The 23,560-nt window shown below is 37.2% G+C and overlaps 1 protein-coding gene across 1 annotated transcript in view; it reads right to left on the bottom strand.

Annotated features, from left to right (window-relative positions):
* PDE3A (phosphodiesterase 3A) overlaps positions 1–23,560 on the bottom strand; it is a 306,358-nt gene that overhangs the window by 59,234 nt on the left and 223,564 nt on the right. The window contains exon 3 of the mRNA XM_036865657.1: positions 1,471–1,728. Within this exon, the coding sequence (XP_036721552.1) occupies positions 1,471–1,728 (258 nt within the window). The remainder of the gene's footprint in view (positions 1–1,470; positions 1,729–23,560) is intronic.

The following is a 23,560-nucleotide window of genomic DNA, read 5'->3' as shown; positions in this document are numbered from 1 at the left end:
GACAGGCAAATGGGTGAAGTCATTAGGACCAACCCCTCTTAATAGAAGACTGCTGGTCGACCTGTGACCCTCTCTTTGTTATTTCTTTTCCTACCATATCCTAAGTGGGATCTGTGGCACCATCAAGCACTCAGGCATGGTTCTGAGCTCACCAGCATGAGCACGGGCCCTCTAACGAGAGTCTTAATCTTAAAAATGAAAGGGAAGGTAATCTAACACAACTACAGCAATAGTTATAAGAGGTAGGAGCTCAATCCATTTTTATGTGTGGCCAGTTACTCCAAGGAGAACAATTGTGTAGGCAGAGTTTAACAAAGACTCAGACTGCTCTTCCTGAAGATGGTAAAAACTCTGAGAAGTGAGGATATGGCACCTCGGGATTCAAGAAGACCTCTGATACTAAATAGTTTCCAAAATCTCTTAAAGATCTTGATATGCATCTTAGAATGTAATTCAATAGGAAGAGAAAAGGTCAAGCACTGTAAATATCAGCATTATTGTCTGTAAATCTGTCACTGACTTCATGTCTATTTTGAGGCCCAAGGGAATCAGTTACTCTCTCCCCATTCCTTTATTGTTATATTATCATGCTTAGCCGTATCTTTCTCAGAGAAGTAGATGTTCAAAGGAAACTTAAACAACTTAACTGACAAAGTTGTGTGAAGGAACACTGTCCTGAAATCAAGAGACTCACAATGGCAAGAAACACAGAGTTACTGACTGACCACCAGCTCCAGAGGACAGCTGCTTGTTTACCAATAAATAAGTGTGCTGGATGTACCTGAGACCACTGAAATTCTGATTCTTTTTTTAGTCTTAGCATGACTTGTTTTTAACTAGTACTGAGGTCTAAACTGGGTGCAGAACCCTATTTCCCCAGAGCTTACTTTTATAAAAACTCTTATATGTTATATGTAAAAAGAAGAAAAATACATGAATCACTAAGGCCGTCTTTTGCTTTAAATAATCTAAAATCAACTAGAACTTTTCTAAGTTCAAAACTTGTCGGGTTTGGGAAAGACATGAGGGTACTATGAAGGTTACCATACTAAGAAATCAAAGAGCAAAGGAATCTTGTGTTTCAGAAGGCAATGAATTTTAAACAGAATCCACAAGAGTGGGAGCAGGGATTTTTGCCTGTTGTTTTTTTTTTTTAATTTTTTATCACCACTATATCTTTATCCCACAGAACAAATCCTGGTATAGAGAAGAAAAAAATTTCTTGAATGTCTGAATAAAAAAAGGTAATGCAAAAAGGTAAATTTTTTTCATTACAGAAAGCTATCACGTGTAAGGATGGAAGTCTTTATGTTTACATTAGTATTACTTTGGTCACCATGACTGACAGACACATCTTTGGGGAGTCACTGATATGAATCTCCATGTGGGTTTGGGGTGACAAGAAAGAGGCCCAGGAGACAATGGAAAGAAACGGTTTCACTCTTTCAGGAGCATGTCATTAATACCTACCTTGGGAATAGCCAGCTTGTCTTTTTCAGAGCTTTCCTCAGAATCAGAGCAGGTATAGTTTTCACTGAAGGAAACGATGGGGTTCACTCTGGGCTTGTGAATGGCCTGGATGGTGAGCTGCGTGCTGAGAAGGTTGCTCACTGCCCTCAGGGACGTGCACACGTTGGGGGGCAGAGAAGGGTCTGCCAGGAGGTCGGTGATGAGGCCGTGAGCCTCGCCCATCACGGCAATGTCCACAGTGATACTGGTTCCTGGAGACTGAGACACCAAACACAGGAGGTCAGGCGAGAAAGGCCTGAGGCTGGAGGCACAGGGAGGGAAACTGGGCTTTTTCTGAAAAGCAGACTGAAGTGACACTAGGGTTGCAGTAAAGTAACATTCAAATCACATTTCTGTTTCAAATTTTGCCAAAATTTGCCATGGCTTTTGCCATTTTTGTGTTCAGGGCACATTTTTACTGTTAGAACCTATGGAGGTGCTTTGAAGAGATACAAAGATAAACACCAGTTTTTAAAAAATAGGAAGTTTCAGGAAACAAAAAAGAAAATTCATATTGATCACTACTTATGAAGAGCTCAACATTTTAATGTATATTATTTAGAAAGTGTCCATTGATAGATGAATGGAAAAAGATGTTTTATACACACACACACACACACACACACACACACACACATATAAAATGGAATACTACTCAGCCATAAAAAAGAAATTTCATTCTGAAAAGCAACACTAATATAGTATAAAATTTTACTTTTAGTAATATTCTAGTGTGATATTTGAGCCGGGTGTGTGATAATTATTCAACTAATATTAGAGATAAGCACAAAAAGCAACTCAACTTGTTCAGATTCACAAATTGTCCCTCTTCTTGTGGTTGGTAAGAACAGAAATTTCAGTTCTGGAATTCCGTGGCACATCTGTCCTAGTCTGCCAAACTGCCTATCAGATTTAGAGCTACTACTCTATATTTGCTAAAGAAATGAAGAGCATTAGAAACAAAGGACAGGACTGTTCCTCACCCTGCTGGTCAGGCAGGAACGTAGGCAGGAAGATGTGGGAATAAGGGAGAGCATGGGCAGGGTCAAGGTTAAGAAAGTAGGTGAAGCTTAAAGATGGCATGCAGATGACTGTTAATATTGGAATGCTACCACAGTATGAGGCACAAGGAACCCACGGAACTGTAAACTGAATAACACAGTGATTGGCGTGAGGTTCTGGAACTTGGCTACTTACATCCCAATCACGACTTCCTGACCCTACCACTTTCTAGCTGCATGATTTGGCAAGTTAGTAAGCTCTCGGTGCTGTGACTTCTCTGTCTGTAAAATGGCTGTAGTAGAGTACCAACCTCAGAAGGTAATGATAAGAAGTAAAAGGGAGATTATAGGTAAAACACTTACTGTTGTGCTGTAAGCGAACAATTATAAGTGTTCAATAATGATAATTATATAAATAATAGTAATAATGATTCTGGAGTTTTTCAATAAGAGGCTATTAGACATTTGGCTATGTATTTGGGAGAAAAAAAAGTTTAATCATTCTTTCACAACAGACTTAAAAATAAACGCCAGAGAGATGAAAAATTTTATAATCTTGGGATTAGGAAGACCATTAAAAATAATATAAATGGCATAAACTGTCAAGAAAATATCTAACAGATCTGACTAAATGAAGACATAAACTTCTCATAAGCAAATATGCCATAAGCAAAGGTAAAAAACAAATAGTCCATGAGAAAATATCTGCCACCCAGAGAAGATAAAACATATGGCAAATAAAAGGGTCTTTTAAAAATCAATAAAAGATAACTTGGAAAAAGGAAATGAATATACAATTCAAACAAAATTTAATAATCAAATATACAAAAGCTACTTGCCCTCCCGAATATTTAAGACACAAACTAAAGTAATAAAAACAATGTTTACTTATTAAATTGCAAAATAATAAAAAGACTGCTAGCAACCAAGTATTAGTAATGGTTTGGGAAATGAGCAGTGAGTAAAAAAATAATCCAATATTTTTGCAAAGAAATTCTTGCTGAGTCTATCCATTTATAGTTTTAAATGTATATATCCTATATCTAGCAAGACAATGTAGACATCTAGTCCAAAGAAAAAACTACATATGTACAAAAATATAAAGATAAGGTCACAAAGGATACTGCAATGCTCTGATAACAATCAAAGAATGTGGCCATAAATGCATTATCAACAGAGAAATTGTTTTAAAAAGTTATATTACAAATACACTATAAAGTATAATGTACTTATTTAAAAGATTTGGGTAGGTCTATAAATGTTTATTTGGAAGAATATTCATAAAATATTGTTTTATTTTTATAAAGTATGTCACAGAAAAAGTGAACATATATTTTTTGCAATCAGAAAAATATGATAATTATGAAAACACGCAACATCTGTGAAGGTATCTAGTCTTATAATAACTATAAGCAAGGATAAATTATTCTGTAAAGTTATCACATAGAAATTATGTCTTTTCGTACTAGAATAATAAGAGTAGCAATAATAATAATGGTGGATAATAATGGTGACAGCTGATATTTATTCAGCACAGTCTACAAGGTAGGTACTCTTATTACATTCATTTTTATTAGTCAAAAATAACTTGCCAGGGGGCTTCCCTGGTGGCGCAGTGGTTGAGAATCTGCCTGCTAATGCAGGGGATACGGGTTCGAGCCCTGGTCTGGGAGGATCCCACATGCTGTGGAGCAACTGGGCCCGTGAACCACAACTGCTGAGCCTGCGCGTCTGTAGCCTGTGCTCCGCAACAAGAGAGGCCGCGATAGTGAGAGGCCCGCGCACCGCGATGAAGAGTGGCCCCCACTTGCCGCAGCTAGAGAAAGCCCAAGCACAGAAACGAAGACTCAACATAGCAATCAATCAATCAATCAATAAATAAATCTTTAAAAAAAAAAAAAAAAACTTGTCAGGACTTCCCGATGGCGCAGTGGTTAAGAATCCACCTGCCAATGCAAGGGACACGGATTCGAGCCCTGGTCCAGGAAGATCCCACATGCCGCTTAGCAACTAAGCCCGTGTGCCACAACTACTGAGCCTGTGCTCTAGAGCCCGCGAGCAACAACTACTGAGCCCGCGAGCCACAACTACTGAAGCCCACGTGCCTAGGGCCCGTGCTCCGCAACAAGAGAAGCCACCACAATGAGAAGCCTGTGCACCACAACGAAGAGCAGCCCCCGCTCGCCGCAACTAGAGGAAGCCCGCGTGCAGCAACGAAGACCTAACGCAACCAAAAAAAATAAATAAATTGAAAAAAAAAAAAACCTATTTAAAAAAAATAACTTGCCAAATAACTGAGTCAAAAATAACTCAGAATCAGATAGCTAGAGCATGGAAACGTCAGGCTGCAAACACAAATACATACTCTATTTCCACGGCTCAAGAGCTGAACTAGCAGGCCGAAATAAATACTGAACGTTTTCATTGTACGTTACTAAATATATCTGTAATTATTTAACCTTTTATTTAATCATTGTGCCATGTTTTTCTCTCTTTGTAGGTTTAAATATCTTCCATGAACCAACATGAAAATTTAAGTGTAATATTAATAGCTTTAGGATATATAATTATGTGTATTTCACATTTTTATTTACATTGTTAACTTAAAAAATGTTTGTGAGAAATGCCACTCAATTAGGTTAACATTCCCTTGTAGAAACGTATTTTCAAGTGCATCTCTAATTATTATGCTTCTGAAAAACTCACCCAGTGTGATCTTATGAAACAGTACTATTTATTCCTACCCATGTTGTTCTAATAATCTTAAACTAGTACATCACTGTACTATTTCCCTAAAAAATTAAATTTTAAGTCAAACTTTGTATCCAGGACATAAAATTTTAAGATGTTTTGACAATAAAATTAACAGTTTATGTTCTAATAGTTAATAAAGAGATTTTCTCAAAATGGTCTCAGTACATAAAACTTACAAATCTGAAGAAAAATTAGAACGTGCTTATTGACAATCATAATTACATTTTAAAATAAATTATTGGTGAGAAAACAAATGCATCTTATAATTCTCTAATTTTATGTCTTTTTTTAAAGTAATGGATGTATTTCTTATATACTCAGAAAAAAACAAATAACTAAAAATTTAAAACTAACTTTAAAATAGAAACAGAACTGAAAACTCATCCTTGTAAGCCAATGTTAGTGTTACATAAGAACTTAGAAAACAAGCACATTATGTAATTCAATGTTACTTATACTGTAGCTTTTGTGAAAGCAAAGGTCTTCAAGTGAAAACAAAAGCAATACTCAGGCCAAGCTGATTTGCTTTGTTGTGCAACAGAGACTAACACCGTATTGTGAAGCAATTACACTCCAATTAAAGATCTATTAAAAAAAAAAAAAGCATATTACCCATATTGGAATTGGCTAAGAAACCAAACACTTCAACTACTGGAAAAGTCTCCCTACTGTTATAAAGTCAGGTCTTTGTTTTATTAGTTTTATGATTTAAAAATTAAAATTGTGTAACAATTCAAAGTTGTATCACACATAAGAAGTTATCATCAGTTTTTGGCTCAAATAATGAAAGGCTTCAATGAGGCATGAAATCTAAAACCAACAATCAGATTTGTTTGCCACAAACTTGCCAAGGCTAACCACACACGAAATGATGAAAGGCTGAAAGATAGATGGGCTGCTGTTTCAATAAACAGCAGGCAAATTATAAAGACCCAGGCACGTTCAGGGAGTCACTATAAAGGAATTTCAGGGGAGAGGGGCTTAGGCTGATTGGTAGTGTTTTTTCATCATATGATCCAAAATATGAAACAACACAGAGTGACTCACACAGAGGGTATTTCCACACCTATTCAACTTTCAAAATAATATAATTCGATTTCTAGGTATACCAAATAACACTCGGAAAAAATTTCATTTAACTGGTGAAATCTTAGCTAGTGATAATAAACACTAAAGGTTAAGTTTATATTAAAGCTACTTTAAAGGAAAGTCTTAAGCTTACAGCCTGAAATCATCTTTGAGTGCAATAACCAACTCTACTGAGCATAAAACCACAGTTGAGTCTTTTTACGGTGCATATGATCAAACGAATCTTTTCCTTGAAAAGAGTGACCAAGCAATAAAAAACATTTTACTTTGCAGACTCTCCTTATAATGGAAATACTTATATTTAACATTTAAGAAAATGCAAGTATAATTCCCTGGGCACTATTTAAATGACAACAAAATTTGTATTGCCACCTCTAAATAGAAAATCTGGAATTTAAGTCTGATAAACAGTGGAGTAAAGTGCAGTTTTATATATCAAACCAAAAATAACTGATTCTTTTGGTAAATCCACCACTTTTCAAAGCACCCCGTTCTTTCAGCATCTTCCTTCCCCCCTTTATCTTCTTCCAGTCTACTTCACCATCTCCAGGATGTCCTATGCAATGCTGGTTGCTATGGTAACAATCTAGCTTGCTTCCAAGTTACTTTAATCAACATAAACCAAGGGCCAAGAAAATCTGGAGTCAGAGATAAGTTAAGGAAACAATAACAAATACACTTAGAAATAACATTAGATGTAACTCCTAGACTAGGCATGTATCAATCAATTCAATTATAGAAATTTTGTTTTTACTGTCACTACTTCTGTGGTAAAACTTTGAAATTACAGTTCTGGTATGATAAAGGGGAAAGCTTTGAAAATGTGTAGGGGTCAGAAAAAATTTGCACTCTATAAAGGGCATCTAAATTTCTAAACCACCATAAGCTGCAAATTATGAAAAATTTAGCAAATAAATCTATGTGGTCAAACGACTACCAGAATGTAAAACAAAATTATATATCTTTAAGGAACATGACAGATTATTTACTGCGGCACTGTGTTTGGGTTTCTATCAACATATTGTTCAGAAATGGAGAATTTCTGAAAGAAAAATATCATTAAGAAGTCTTATGAAATAACTACCGGAACAAGGTAAACAAAAAAAAAGAAGTAAACAAACATCATTTCACTCCAAGAAAGTGAAAGTGCCCAAGCGGGAAATCAGAAAGGGTTTGGGAAAGTTGATGTCAACAGTAATTACTGATTCAAAATGATTAGGGAGATTATCTGCTATAGAGGGTGGGGTGAAGATAAGGCATCCAATTCTTGACAAATTTTTTTGGGGGACAGCACCAGTATAGTCACGTTATAGTTCTTCTCCCTATACATTTTGAAGCAAAGATTAAACTGATAACTTAATGAAATAGGTTAAATACATCCCTGCCCACAGGCAGAAGATGTAATAATTCTCAAGTCTTCCGACTTAGTGAATCATTTGATGTGTCACTTGCTTTGGACATTAATTTATTCTAACTGGAGGAAAAGAATTGGAAGCAGCACAAAAGCCTCTCTTCATAATTCTACATGAAGCTCAAAGATAGGTTATAAACGCAAAAGCACTAGAACTGAGATAATTATCTCGATAACCTAGTTGAGATGCTTAATCCCTCAAATTAGGCCACTTTTTTTTTGGTTCAATATTTTAAGTTTTATGATGGTTTCCAAAATCAACCATGGCTTTTCTCTAGGCGATACTGTATCCATTGGAGCCCTCGGGCTCTGCCCCTGCAAAATCAGAGAATTCGCCTTTATCTTTCTAAGATCCCTCCCAATTCTGTAAGCCTAAAGCATTTCTTTACATAACATACATACACACACAAACATCAAAGAAGAAAGAATCAAATAATTTTAAAACTTATTTCTTGGCTCATTAAGAATTTTAAATTTTTTTTTTTTTTAAAGAAATTCACGTTCTTTTATTTATTTATTTATGACTGTGTTGAGTCTTCGTTTCTGTGCGAGGGCTTTCTCTAGTTGCAGCAAGTGGGGACCACTCTTCATCGCGGTGCGCGGGCCTCTCACCGTCGCGGCCTCTCTTGTTGCGGAGCACAGGCTCCAGACGCGCAGGCTCAGTAATTGTGGCTCACGGGCCTAGTTGCTCCGTGGCATGTGGGATCTTCCCAGACCAGGGCTCGAACCCGTGTCCCCTGCATTGGCAGGCAGATTCTCAACCACTGCGCCACCAGGGAAGCCCAAGAATTTTAAATTTTTAAAAAAAGATTTTGATTTACTTTTAAATTTTATTTTACTTAAGTATAGTTGACTTATAATATTGCATTAATTTCTGCTGTACAGCAAAGTGATTCAGAGATATACATAAATAAACTCTTTTTCATATTCTTTTCCATTATGGTTTATAATAGGATATTGAATGCAGTTCCCTGTGTTATACAGACATAAAAAACCTTTTAAAATTATTACATAGACTTCAAAAAGTCCTTGTTCCACCAATTGCTAATCTTACTCAAGCTTCACCTTCTAACTTATTATTGAGTCACTGATGGCTGTTTCCCTCCTATGGTAAAATGTCTAACGTACACCAAGTACTTATGGGGAATAGACTATTTTCTAGAACTTCCATTCCCAATAGTTGAGTTGCACATTTACCAAGTGTCAGTTTTGTTTGGTCCTAAATCTGTTTAGGCCAGTGGCAACTGTCACTGTAACTTACATATGCCAATAAAATATCTATAAACCAGTGATATGTGAGTAAACAATGGAATAGTTTCTTTAAAAACTAAGTTGAATAATTTTAAAGACTTCATGAACAGACTCATAAAGATGAGGCCCCGACAATGATTTCTGTTAAATTAAGTAGGGGTGATATAACTGCAAAGATTCAAGAAGAAAATGATAATGTGCCTGAAAGATTTTCAACTCAGAATGCTTCCAAATGGCTGTCATTTCTACTGTAAAAAAAAAAAAAAACAAAAAACAAAGCAAAACAAAAACAACCCTGAACATGGTAGTCATATATCATGAAGTATGGGTGTGCTGCATGTAACATAACTTGGAACTCCAATCAATACAGTAAAAATATACCCAAAGAGAAACATTCTTGTCTCTTCATCACAAATGTGTGAAATCTACATATTCATATGTATCAAGTTAAAATATCAACATATTTCTAGAGATATGGAAAATATGTTATATTTTTATGATTCTCTGCTTTTAAAACTTTTAAAATTAACAGATCAACTACTGATTAAGAGGGCTCCATACTACTTTAAACCCAACACATTCTTTCACTTGAAATGAGACATAATTTAATAGCTACATTAAAGCTATGCACTACCACTCCTGGAACAAGGGATAAAAAGTGAAGTTTGGTTTATGAATTAACACGTGATGCACAAAAAGGTACAAGTGTATATTTTCATCACGTATGTGATTTGGGAGGTCGTATATGTGAGAAGTTGGAAGCAAAGGTATAAAAAATTGGGATATAAGAGAGGAAGTTTTATTCATTCATCAATATCAAATTTTTATTTTATGAGGTAGTACATGGGGTCTTTAAGAACACAGGATCTAGAGTCAGACTGCCGGTGTTCAAATTTCAGATCTGGTGAGAACTGGGGAAAGTCACTTATCTCCTTAGCTCTTGTTTTCTCACCTCTAAAAAGAGGGCAATAATAATGCCTGCTGTATAGTATTATTGATGATTCAAAGAGATCAGGCACATAAAGACCTCAGTAGAGTGCTTGGCCTCCAGTACATGTTTGAAAAATATTATATAGCACCACCATCATTATTATTATTGCACTGAAAAAGATTATGTGCAAAAAGGGATGCATATGTATGTGTGTGTTTGTCTACTACATACACTGGGTCAGTAGTTTCTTTATAAATGAAGGCAGCATAGAGATATCATTTCGCTACTGACAAAACGAAACAAAACAACAAATGCAAAAACTTAGTTTCACTTTTTATTCTAGGTAAATATATTCATAAAGATTGTATCCCCTACTCCTATATACTCAGAGTAGTTCTGAGATTAATTTTAGGCTCTTAGAAAGTAATTGTACATTAGTCCTGGTTTCAGTTAATATGGTTGACTGCACTGGTATGATTTATAACACACTATGTGAAAGGAATTCTAAAAGTAGGCATCTTAGCTCCATTGTTGGAATTTTTTTTTTTCTTTCTATTTAGTCATCTTGGGAGACACCCTGGGAGGCAAACACGGCATGGGAAGAACATTCTCAGGGTGAAAAGGGAATTGGGATAAGGGAGGAATAAACAGTATAAGGGATGACACATAAAAGGAGTCACTGGGACTTTTCTTACCCAGCTTTGGTCCTAATGCTGGGAAAAGATGCCTGATAGGCTTTGGGGAGCTGTCTCATCCTACTTCTCTAAAGCAGTTTTCCACCCCTTGCCCTCCAAATCTTTCTCTCTGATACCAGGAAGCAGTCTCTTAGTCTAAATTCATTTAGAAGATGAGCTGGATTCAATAAATGATCTTTGGTGCATTACTGGTTCTGACCTCAGAGCCAGCAGAATTGCATATGTGTTTATACTTTCATAGGACCCATTTATAATTTTAGACTTGAAGTTGGTTGGGAAATTTTTTAAAAATGAAATCATGTGAAAATTTTGCAGTAACTCATTGTAGGCTGAACCTTGGCTAAATGTCATCCTAAGGAAGCAGATGTTTGCTTATTTTAATTTTCTGGCAGGGAATATGAGTTGACCTTTGGATTTTCTCCTTAAGATAATATGTATGTACAGTAGGAGGAAAACATACAGGGCCCTTCATCAAACTGCTCTCTAAAAACATCTCAGTTGGTCGGGGCCCATTTGAGATGTGAGACACAGCAAACTCCAGCAGTTACCAGAATTCTTAACTTCCCTCTCTTTTGATGGTCAGAGAACATTCCATGTCACCAAATAGGATGTAGTACATGGCCTTGTGTCCTTATATATTTCCTTACGATCTGTCTGCAAATAAGCCCCAAAGTGTTAAAATTGTCCCTCTGTTTATGTTTTCTAAGATCTTCCAGACACTAGCAAATTCACCCAACAACCTCAAAAATAACAACTATCACAGAATACTGTTTTATTATTTAGGCAATAAAACATACTTATGAAATCGCTTACACGAGTAAGCACCCATATCTCTGAGAAGATAACCTTAGCTAGCTGCCTTTGATTTCCAGGCTGGTTCTGTTTCTTCTAATTATAAAAAGATGAGGTGGCTGGCAAAACTAGGAGGAATTCAGGTAATGGACCGTTCCCAGGACTGCTCACGCAAATGAACTGGGAAGGCTTGGTTAAGTATAAGTTGCTATGTAAATAAAAAGCATGATTATTTCTGTTAGTGGAAGAAACTGGATTCTCTGATTGAGCACAAGCTTGTAAATATTATAGAAAAAAATCAGAGTCTCTGAAATAAGTATGAACTCCTAAAGGTGATGAATTTTGATGGTCTTTTGTTTGTTGAATTTTAAGAATTGCTGTTAAACTTGAACTTGAGGTTTCTGTTTGCTTAGCCTAGAAACAATTTCAGTGAACAACAGATGGCAGTATTCTGCCTTTAAAAAAGAACTCCAGTTGTCTGAACATCTTTTTGAATGAGTGCTGCTTCCTCATTAACAGTTTAGTTTCTTTTTTCATAGAAAAAAAGAAAACACAAAAACTAAAACCAAAACAAAACACAAAAACCTTACATAAGACTATTGGTAGAAAGTAATAAAAACTCTTAAGTTGTGTTATATCTCTCAGGATCATTGTTAAAGTGAAACTGGAACTACATCCTTAATTTTTGTCTCAGTTACAAACATTTTGGCTCTGTTACCTTTCTCCATTTTTATAAGCTACCCAAGGTAAACATGACCCATTTTCATACACAATTTGATATAAATTTTTCCACATGTAATTCTCTAGTGTGATTAAAATATTCATAAAACAAAACCATCAAAATGCACATTTAACACAAGGGTTTTGTGAGCCTTCACTGGCATTTTCTTTATCCCCACTGTGTTATCACCAGATTCTTTGCCACCTCGCGTGCAATGGGCACTTATTCAATGCTACTGATTTGCTTCCACTACTGTTGAACTGGGAGATCTTCCCTGCACTCTTGCACTAGCGTCCTCTCTGGTTGCCATATGAATGCCTGCTGAGGCACTCCTGTACTTCATCCACTGGAAGCACCAAAACCAAAAACAAACAGCTGAAAAGCCCTGGGAGCTGTAACTTCTGAGAAACCTTCCATCTCTGAGCAGTTCTCACATGTAGTCAGAGAACCTCTCTCACTGCATTTGTGACAGTTTTCCATTCAACTTTTGATATGTGATCATTTGATGAAAATTGGTCTTCCTCTTTTAGGCTGAAAGTTTTAGGAGGACAAAGGCAATGCTAAGTTTTGTTTACCAGTTTAACCCCGGAGCCTCACTTACTATCTGGTACTTTTTAGGCACTCAGTGACATCAGGAATGAGTTAAGTCGTAAGTAGCATTCTCTAAACCTCTAAAGATAAGTAAATTTCCTCTCTCCTGTTCTATGTCTTAAAGAAATATAGAGACAAATAAATTATATTGTCCGAGGTATTTCCTTAAAACAAATAACTGAATTTTCTCGAAGCCATCCTAAAACATTTAACCTTCCAGTACAATTTCATGTTCTAATCTTAAAGTTAAATAAAATATCGAGAATTGTTAGACTGTAATACTGAAATCATGAATAAAAATTTTATTCAACAAATGATTCTAGAATAACTACTATCCAGAAAACAGTGAAACTGCCAAAGAGAAGTAATAGTACTGATCAAAAAAAGCAACTCTACATTTTTCTATAATCTGCCACATGTATGAAAAGAGTAAGTACAGGATTGAGGTATATGGATTAATATTTTCTGGAAAAGACAAAAATCTTAAAAGGACTGGAGGTAGAAAAAGAATGGTCTTTTGGGGATAAAGTTCAGTGAAGGTCAGAGTGCTTCAGGTTGAAAAGCATGTTGTCTGTGAACAGCATGCTGACTATAGTTAATAATACTGTATTGTATATTTGAAAGTTGCTAAGATAGTAGATCTTAAAAGTTTTCATCACAGGAAAATAAATTTGTTAACTACGTATCGTGATGGATGTCACCACTAGACTAGCTGTGGTGAACATTTAGCAACATACACAAATATTGAATCATTATGTTATACACCTGAAACTAATACAATGTTATGTGTCGATTATATCTAAATTTATTTTTAAGAAAAAGAAGAAAAGGATGTGTCTGGAGAGATTTGAGGGAACATATCAAGACAGGAAGATGAGCCAAATTCAAGAGCTTTGATGACCTACTAAAGGCCATGAGAAACCCTGCAGCATAGTGATGTTATCGGTATGTATAAAGGAAGAAGTCAGGTTGATTTTCAGGCTTTGGGCTTGGGCAGATGGGCAGCTAATAATCTTTCCCTAAGTTATTGGAGAAGAAAGAAGCTTTGGTGTGGATGCCGAGATACGCATCTTTGAGTAACTCTGTGGTGTTCACAGGATGACTCCACTTGCACTTCAGGAGGGACACCTGAACTGGAAATACGCATTTGGGTATTGACGCCATAGACACGGCCATTTCCATAACACTGCCGTGGGAGTGTATAAGGAGAAAGAGAAGTGGACCGAGGGCAAAGCCATAATCAATATCAACTTTTAAGGGCCAGGGGGGAGAGAAACCCACAAAGGAAAATGAGAAGGAACAACTGAAAACTAAGAGTGTAGGGTCAAACGGACCAAGGGAATGCTTTTGTCAAGAGGCGAGGAGTGGTCAGCAGAGACCGATGAATTTGAGAGATTAATAAATTTTGGAAAATATCCATTAGTTTAGTGTCTGGAAAGTCACTCATAACATTGGAGAGAACAGTCTCAGTGAAGTACTGAGGTTACGAGTCACACTGCAATCAACTGAGCAAGGAAAGGAAGATATGAAAATGAAGACAATGTAGACAACTCTTCTGTGAAAACTAGCTGCACAATGGAAGATAGAGATCTGTCTGCATCTAGAGGGAAAACAGGCTCTAAAGAGCTGGTGAGTAAGTGAGCAGGCAAAAATGTTGAAGCGGGGAGGGTCCCACTAGTGTGAGGGGTTTAAAATGCAGTAAAGACAATGGGATGATAAATGGATCAAGGTGCAAGAGAAGAAAGCAAAGGATGGGGCGACTAACATTTCACAATAGGGCATCTTTCTCATGGTGACAGTGAGAGAGAAGAATGTTTGTAGATTTGCAGGTGAGAAGTTGGAGTTCTTACCCTTTGGCTTTTATTTACTCTGTAAATTAGTCCTGAGTCCCTGGTTGAGAAAGTAAATCAGGCAATGTTGAGGTTAGAGGTGCAAAAGAGAATGAAGAATGTTTGAAAGAGGAAGGAGAAAGAGCTGGCTAGATTCTCTGGCGATCCTGAAGGTCCAGCTGAGTTTGGAGACCATGGATCCCAATATGTTTTCTGTGTACTTTCCAGGGTTGCTTGGCATGAAGTTTTATATGAAAAGGCAATGAACTGAAAACAGGAAGAGTCTGCCAGATGGGAAAGAAAGATTGGGCAATTGGACTGGAGATCCTGGTGAGGTAGAAGAACAGGTGCAGGGTAGGTGAGAGAGCAGAAAAGCTTGAAGAAGCATGGCATCAGAATGTGGGGTGGAGTGTTTGCATGAGAAAGATGGATGAAGGATTCCATGAGTGCACTAGTCTCTCAGGCATGGAAGGTTTCTGCTTTCTATTAGCAGAAAATAAGGTTGAAAAGGAAATATGAGGCTAGATTTCAGATGCCGATGAATGAAAGGCAAAGTTTTCTAATTCTGTCAGTTGGTAACAGTGATGAAAGACGTCTGAGAAGGAAAATGATGTAATCTAAGAGTGCACAGGGCTTGAGGAAGGTGAAGTTGTGGCACAGAGGGAGGGAGATTTGACCAAGGCTGCCACAATAACCACTGTGCAGAAACTGGGACACTTGCAGCATGAATAACCAATAAGGGAAGGGTAAGTAAGAGTAGCATCAAGGAGAATCAATTGCCCTTGTAATGTGATTGGATATTGGGACCTGAAAAATTGCAATCTATTTGTTCCTGTAACAGTTGTCTTTACTCTGTCCACAATATTCTCTCAGTTCCTTCTTCCAGAAGTTTCTTCAAGTGCCCCTGCCCTCACAAAACAAAATGTGGATAGTTCACTTGTGAATGTATAAGTCCATATTGGGTCTGACCAATTATCTTTTAAAAAGTTCGCTTTTGGATTTATTATGGTAGTAACCCTTCACAACGTTAAACAACCAAGGGGGTGAGTGGATACTCTTAAGACCCCAAATTATTTTAATACGGCATTAAACACTTCATAAATGTATTTTAAAAACTCAGTACATTTCAGTTTCTACAACTAATCAGAGATACCATCACTTAAGTAATAAGGCTTACAAAGTTATAAATAGATCAAATGTTAAAACACTTGTAAATCAATTTTTTTGGAGCTTAGAATGCATTTTTCTAGAGAAATAATACTATACATTGTATAGACTAATCCTAGGTTAGCTCACAAAAGTTTATACAACCACTTAATAATAGATATGATAGCGTTTTTTCATTGTTCATTGCAAATGCACTCTCTTTCAATCACATTGCGATATTTTTAGAGACAAAATACATTTTATCAATGGTGTGATTCTACAAACAAATGCTGGAGAGGGTGTGCAGAAAAGGAATCCTTCTTGCACTGTTGCTGGGAATGTAAACTGATACAGCCACTATGGAGAACAGTATGGAGGTTCCTTAAAAAACTAGAAATAGAACTACCATGAGACCCAGCAATCCCACTACTGGGCATATACCCAGAGAAAACCATAATTCAAAAAGACACATGCACCCCAGTGTTCACTGCAGCATTATTTACAATAGCCAGGACATGGAAACAACCTACACGTCCATCAACAGAGGAATGGGTAAAGAAGATGTCATCCATATATACAATGGAATACTACTCAGCCATAAAAAGGAATGAAATTGGGTCATTTGTAGAGATGTGGATGGACCTAGAGACCGTCATACAGAGTGAAGTAAGTCAGAAAGAGAAAAACAAATATCGTATATTAATGCATATATGTGGAATCTGAAAAAATTGGTAATAGATGACCTTATTTACAAAGCAGAAATAGAGACACAGACATAGAGAACAAACCTATGGATACCAAGGGGGAAGGGGGAGGGTGGGATGAATTGGGAGATTGGGATTGACATATATACACTATTTTTTTTTCATGGAAATGTACATTCTTATTTATTCTTTTATTTTTTTAAACATCTTTATTGGAGTATAATTGCTTTACAATGGTGTGTTAGTTTCTGCTTTATAACAAAGTGAATCAGCTATACGTATACATATATCCCCATATGTCCTCCCTCTTGTGTCTCCCTTCCACCCTCCCTATCCCACCCCTCTAGGTGGTCACAAAGCACCAAGCTGATCTCCGTGTGCTACGCGGCTGCTTCCCACTAGCTATCTATTTTACATTTGGTAGTGTATATATGTCCATGCCACTCTCTCACTTCATCCCAGTTTACCCTTCCCCTCCCCATGTCCTCAAGTCCATTCTCTACGTCTGCATCTTTATTCCTGTCCTGCCCCTAGGTTCTTCAGAACTTTTTTTTTTTTTTTTGGATTCCACATATATGCGTTAGCGTATGGTATTTGATTTTCTCTTTCTGACTTACTTCATTCTGTATGACAGACTCGAGGTCCATCCACCTCACTACAAATAACTCAATTTCATTTCTTTTTATGGATATATATACTATTGATACTATGTGTAAGATAGATAACTAGTGAGAACCTACTGTATAGCACAGGGAACTCTACTCAGTGCTCTGTGGTGACCTAAATGGGAAGGAAATTCAAAAAAGAGGGGATATATGTATACAAATAGCTGATTCACTTTGCTGTACGGTAGAAAGTAACAGAACATTGTAAAACAACTATACTCCAATAAAATTTGTTTTAAAAAAGGAATATGGAGGCACTGGGATACAGCCATTTCTGCCTCATTTATTCAACAAATATTAAATGAACATCTACTGGCTACCTGATACTGTCCACACCCTAGGGCTACAGAGATGAATAGGTCTGGGCTGCTACCCTCAAGCAATTTCCCGTCTAGTGGAAGACATTCAGGGGGCTGAAAGGGATCAGAGGATAAAAGAGGAAACTGGGGGAACCCCGTGGATGTATCACCACTGCCTCTGGTTATTAGGAGAGTGAAAGAAGTTGTTCCTCAACATGAAAATAGGTCTCAAAACATCCGACCGTGTGGTTCTTTTCCATACAAACTTTGAAAATGGCTGCCTTGAACTGAGTCGCCATTCTCATCCATATCTCCCCCCCAAGTAGGATTAAAAAAAAATAAAGCAATTCTCCAGAGAAGACAAGCATGAGAGGGAAGAGGAACTGGTTACAAAGATACTCATCACTCGAATACAGAAACCACTGATTTCGGGGCATTTCCCTCAAAATCTTCAGCCCTTGGAACTCTCATAGCTCCAGTACCCAAGTCTCAACTTGGAAACATGGATTTCAGGCCTCACCAGCTTCCCATCCCCCAGTAAACAGTAGGAAACCTGAAGCCCCCTTGCCTCTTAGAGGACTTGAGGGTCTCTTCCTGCTAACTGGTTTTAAGGGATGGGGTGAGCTGATTGGTGAATAATTTGGCATATAGAGAAGATTTGTGTAAACTATTAAAAGCTTATAATATCATTTCTTGATTTTCTAGAAGGCAACTCACAACTCTAAAAATTACATTATAAAGGGAATGACTTTCAAAAAGTTTGAAACTAGTGCACAAAAGGTTAAGTAACTTGCCCAAAGTTACACAGGTAGTAAGTGGCAGAGGTGGAATTCCAATCCAGGAAGTCTGAACCTATACTATTAATCACATCGCTAAGCTGCCCATCAGTATTTTGGGTAACTGTTCCTACGTATGGTTATCTACTTTTGACGATATGAAAGTATCTTTGTCAATTTGCAACACACTGCTAGTTGCGCAAATTCTTCCTTCAATTAATTATCAACTTAGGTTCTCATTATCAAGGGGAACTTATTAACGTCATCAGTAAACTCCAAGAATTCCTGGTATACTCCCTTCCTACACATCTTTTTTGAAAATCAAATGAGACTCTTCCCAGAACTAAGTCTTAGGGAAGACTCCACTATTAATAGTTTTCCACCAAGAAAAATGCCATTTATTCCTTCTCCCTGTTTCTCCCACTTAAGCCAGATCTCTTATAATATTTGCTTCTGGAAGGAAAAACTAGTGGGCTTTTGTGGAGACTTCTCTTGCTAATAGAAAAGCATCTGTCTTCATTTTCCTTTTAGGTGGTAATGAAAATAAAATTTTATAATGTATCTGTCTACAAGTCTGGGTTAATTACTTCAGTTTAAGAAACTGGTTTTAGTTATGATCTGATTATATTCAGAATGTTATGAGACATTCGGATAATAAATATGATTATCTTTGGGTCAGCAGACCCTGGTAGCTCACCAAGATATTTCATAGGCAGAGGGTGGGCAGGATTATAAAGATTTTCTATGAGCAGCGTTTCAAAACGATACCTTCTCCCTCACGTTTAGCAACAATGTGTTGCTGAGTCAAGGAGGAAATTAGGCAAGAAGATAAGGCATTTGGTCATAAGTTGAGTCACTCAGCATTTATGTCACAGATTTGTTTTCTTCCTTGTGGACATAATTGCTAGTTCAGTCAATGCTCCCATATGCCATGAGTATAGCAATAACAGCATACTTACGACGTACAAATGACTAAAAATTTGTCGCGATTCAGGGCAGATTCTTTAAGACAGATCTATGCAAAGAAGACAGAATGACTGCAGGAATGATCTTTTAAGATTAATATTGTGAGACTAATAAAACTGCTGATTAAAAATGTGGGCTAATTTCTTTTTCTGGGGATCAAGAGGAAGGATCCAGGGAGAAACTGCTAGTGAATTCCTCCTCTTTGGCTATCATTTCAGTTCATTTTAGTTTTATGTCATCTTAAAACAAGCAGATGAGAATGGCAGTATGGTACAGGAGCTCTAATTAGGATATCCCATAGAAACAAATAAGCAAAGTGTTATTAAAGCGAACACAGAACGGAAGCAATGAACACTTTCACATGCTGATTCTGATGGCAAATTGAAGACGAAAATTATTAATACAGAGTGAGGTCTTACTAAAAATAGCTTCAAACTGTCTTTCTTCTGGTTTCCATATTTCTAACGAAGAATTTTAACGTATTATAGTGTCTTTATCAACAGCCACACTCTAGAGAAGATTACAAGAGCTTCTCAGATGCCCATCAAGCAGGTCTAGTGGCTGTTGAATCAATCAACAGACTTGACGGTAACTCTAGGGACTATTGTAGCACTTTGACATCAAGGAGGAGATGTCCAGAGACACTGAGAAATGCCTCAATTCTGAGCTCTCTTCAAACCACATGCAGTGGATGTTGTGACGACTCTCGACCCTCTATACCATGGTGATTCCACCACCCAGGGGCAGGAATTTGGTCAAGGATGGGTAGCCCTTAGTCGACGTGAGTCAATGAGACATGAGAGGATATTTGTTTAGCGCTTCTGGGAAAGGAAATCCTGTCTCTCCAGAAGGAAGCGATGTTGCTGCCAGCAGCCATCTTTGGGTCATAAGTGGAACCAGTTTGGGGATGGAGCCAACAGTGTAATAGTAACAAAGTGGAGAGAATTAGAAAACCTAGGTCCATCACACAACATTATTGAGCCATGAATTCACTAATCTTGAAGACTTTTCTCCTCTGGCCTTCTTATTGCAAGAGACAATAATACTTCTTTATTACTACAGCTAGTCTGAATAAAGATTTCTTTTACCTATGGTTGGAAATAATTAACCCAGCGTAAAATTTTACCACATGTATATGTGACTACTAGATAAGTAGGTGGTAATGAAAATAAAATCTTACAATGCATCTGTCTACAAGTCAGAGTTAATCACTTTGGTTTAAGAAACTGGTTTTACTTATAATCTCATTATATTCAGAATGTTATGAGACAATAAAAAATATGATTATACTGGGTTCAGGAGAGCCTGGTAACCCACTGAGAGCCGTGAGATTGAAGCAAGGGACACTTTCACTCTAGCCCAGGGCCTCACTTCTTCTGTCTTTTTTTTTTTAACTTTTTATTTTATATTAGAGTATAGTTGATTAACAATGTTGTATTAGTTTCAGGTGTCCAGCAAAGTGATTCAGTTATACATAGTTAGGGAGTTTGGGATTGACATGTACACACTGCTATATTTAAAATGGATAACCAGGGCCCCACTTCTAACACCAGCACCCAGCACACTACCCACATCTGTGCCTTAACTGCAAATTGCCCCATGTCACAGACCTTATGTGACTTGTAATAATTGAAGCGCCATTCATAAAATCCTCCAGCGCAAACATACTCTATTACACGTGTGTGGCTCTCAGAGGTTCTTGAAGAGAAGAATCCTTTCATATTTATTTTCTTCTCCCACAGCGACTTTAACCAGACTCAGCCAAAAGGTGCCTCATTAACTTAAACGTAAGAAAACATAACATTTATCCAATCCCTTACTGGGAATTTTAATTTAGCTTTAAATAAAATTCTAAATATAAGTAGGATTTCATCATTCTTGATTTTTCTCCCTGTTGTTTCAGTGAAATATTCTTTTTTCTTTTTAATATCAGTTCCCTACCCCTGGGGACTTTTAATCTCATCCTCCTACCATGGACAGCCCATTTCTTCTTTCAATTTGTGATTTTTTCATTTGATCTCTTTTTCCTACCCCTCTCCCTCCTTTCAACCTAAGAAATGGTTAGCATTTCCCCTGCTAATGAAATTGTTCTTCGACCCCATCTAAGGTGCTATTCATTCCTTTTAAATTCAAATCTATTAAACCCCTGGAAAAAGAGCTCTCTTCTCTCTTAACACCCTGTTTAAAGGTATTGAGTCTTCTACTCATGGCAATCTGATTTCTGTCTCTTCCTGATAAAATGAAATTCTCTATCCAATACAGACAATATCTTAATTACAATATCTCATGACAACATCCCTGGCTTTGTCTTACTTTGCCTGGCACTGCAGTCTCTTTCTCCCACCTTGGCTCTGCCCTGGCCTGGCTTTCTACAGGCCCTCTGAGAAGGGACTCTCAGCCTGCTTTGCCGGCTCTTCTTCCCTCCCTAATGGTTGTTCCTTTTTATTGTTTTTTCTCATCCTAATCTAAGCCCTTCCCTTCCAGCTCTCACCCTGTGTTATAACGAATACCCACCAATCTGGACCTCCAACGCCGACCATTTTTCTGGACCTCAGGCCTGGGTTCCTATCTAGACAGGCCCACTCAAAATGTCCCCTGATTATTTCAGACTCAACTTTTCCAAATAGAAGACTTCCTCTCTTTCTTCCAAAACTCTTCTTTTCCTTCATTTCCTATCTTGGCTATCAACAAAAGCACTCATCAAAACTGGATGCCTTGACTTTTTTTTTTAACCGATTTTTTTCTTTCACATCTCCAGCATCAAACTGGTCACTGCATCTGGCAATTTCTACTAAAGAGTCTCTGTCAACTACTTCTTTCTTGAAACTCCCTTCATCCTTGCATTAATCCATTTCTCATTATTTACATAAGGGTGTCTGCAGTTTTTTCTTCCACTTTTTTCCTACCACAAACTCGTTTTTTTCCCAATACAAAGACATGAATACGCTGCTCTCTTATTTTCTGCGATGGTTTTCCAAAGTTATAGAACAGGATTCAACTTCTTGGTATGGCTTTAAGTGTCTTCAAATTTAACCTTTAACCCCCTTTTTACAGTTACATTTCCATATACCCGACTAATGTCTTTCCTCCCCAGTAATCCTGAGTTATCTCAAATATGCTACTGCCACCCCATGCCTTTGCTTATGGTGTTACTTCTGCCGGGAACTCCATTTCTCCAGTATATCGATATTAATGATCAAGATCCAAACTTTAAAACACGAAAACATTTTACCTTCATTCTCAAACTGACACCACATTAATCATTTCCACCTCAAACCCTTCAGAGTACTTTGTTCCAACATCTATTTTCATCAACTGCTATTGCTAATGGTTTGCGACCAAATTCCTTGCCAGATTGTGAATTTGAAGGCAAGAATGATTTCTTTATTCATTTTTTATATAATCTTAGTACTCAGCAGACTATAAGAGCTGAAAAAACAGAAGTATTAAATGAGTGAGTTCTGCCTTCTAACACAATATGCTGTTCTTCCAAATGGTTCTCAAAAGTTTGGAGACTGGATCATTCAAATCATTCTGAAGAGTGTGCTGCCGCCTGGCCCTTAGACTCAGACGAGACCCCCTTCAAGTCCTCACCACCTCCTACTGAATATCCTGTTACTCGAGGCTACTGCCTGCCTGCGATAAACGCACCCGATTGACAGGCAAACACAGACTCCCATGAGCAATGAACAAAAAGGGAGTGCTGAAGAAAAGAGAAGCAGCCTGGACTAATTTCCTTCCCATGTTCTCCCTGATTTCCATTAGGCCTTGACTACGTGGCTCACTGCTTATTTTCAGGGCTCCTTTTATGATTAGTACTGAAGCATAGACGCACCCTTGACACAAAATGGCTTGCTTTGTAGTAACGGCACATTTACATCATGGGAAAATACTAAGATAGAAGGAAAAAAATAAGAGTGAACAGATTTTGACTCATTACTAAAATAATACTTTGATACTGTATACAGCATATGATTGCATACAATAATTAAATTCCTTTTATTTAGTGCAGGTTGATCATTTATACCTCTAAGGAAAGGTAATTCTGGAGGTCTAGAGTCAATCCTTCTGCTTCCTTAAAAAAAATATTATCTTTTCAGCTTTCCACTATAGTCAGCACATAAGCATGCCAGATGCTCTTCGAAGACAATATTGTTTCTTCCTTCAGATTTGGGAAAAAATTTTTTTAAATTTTAAAAAAGCCTCTTAAATCTTTGAGTAGATAAGATTCACCACCTTTCTACTATATAACCCAGCTAGGATTGTGAATAACTGCCTTTGTTTTGGGGAGACATGTTGGTATCCGGGATGTTAGGCATAACCTGAAGATGCTATATTGAGAATTATGTTTGTCGTGAAGCATTTATTGTAGTAAATCTTTTTGTAAATATTAGTAATGATAAGGAATATTACAAGGGAGCAGCTGGAAA

The sequence above is a fragment of the Balaenoptera musculus genome, chromosome 10 (genome assembly GCF_009873245.2).
Source record: "Balaenoptera musculus isolate JJ_BM4_2016_0621 chromosome 10, mBalMus1.pri.v3, whole genome shotgun sequence".
Taxonomy (NCBI): domain Eukaryota; kingdom Metazoa; phylum Chordata; class Mammalia; order Artiodactyla; family Balaenopteridae; genus Balaenoptera; species Balaenoptera musculus.
This window is presented reverse-complemented; position numbering and strand designations above follow the sequence as displayed.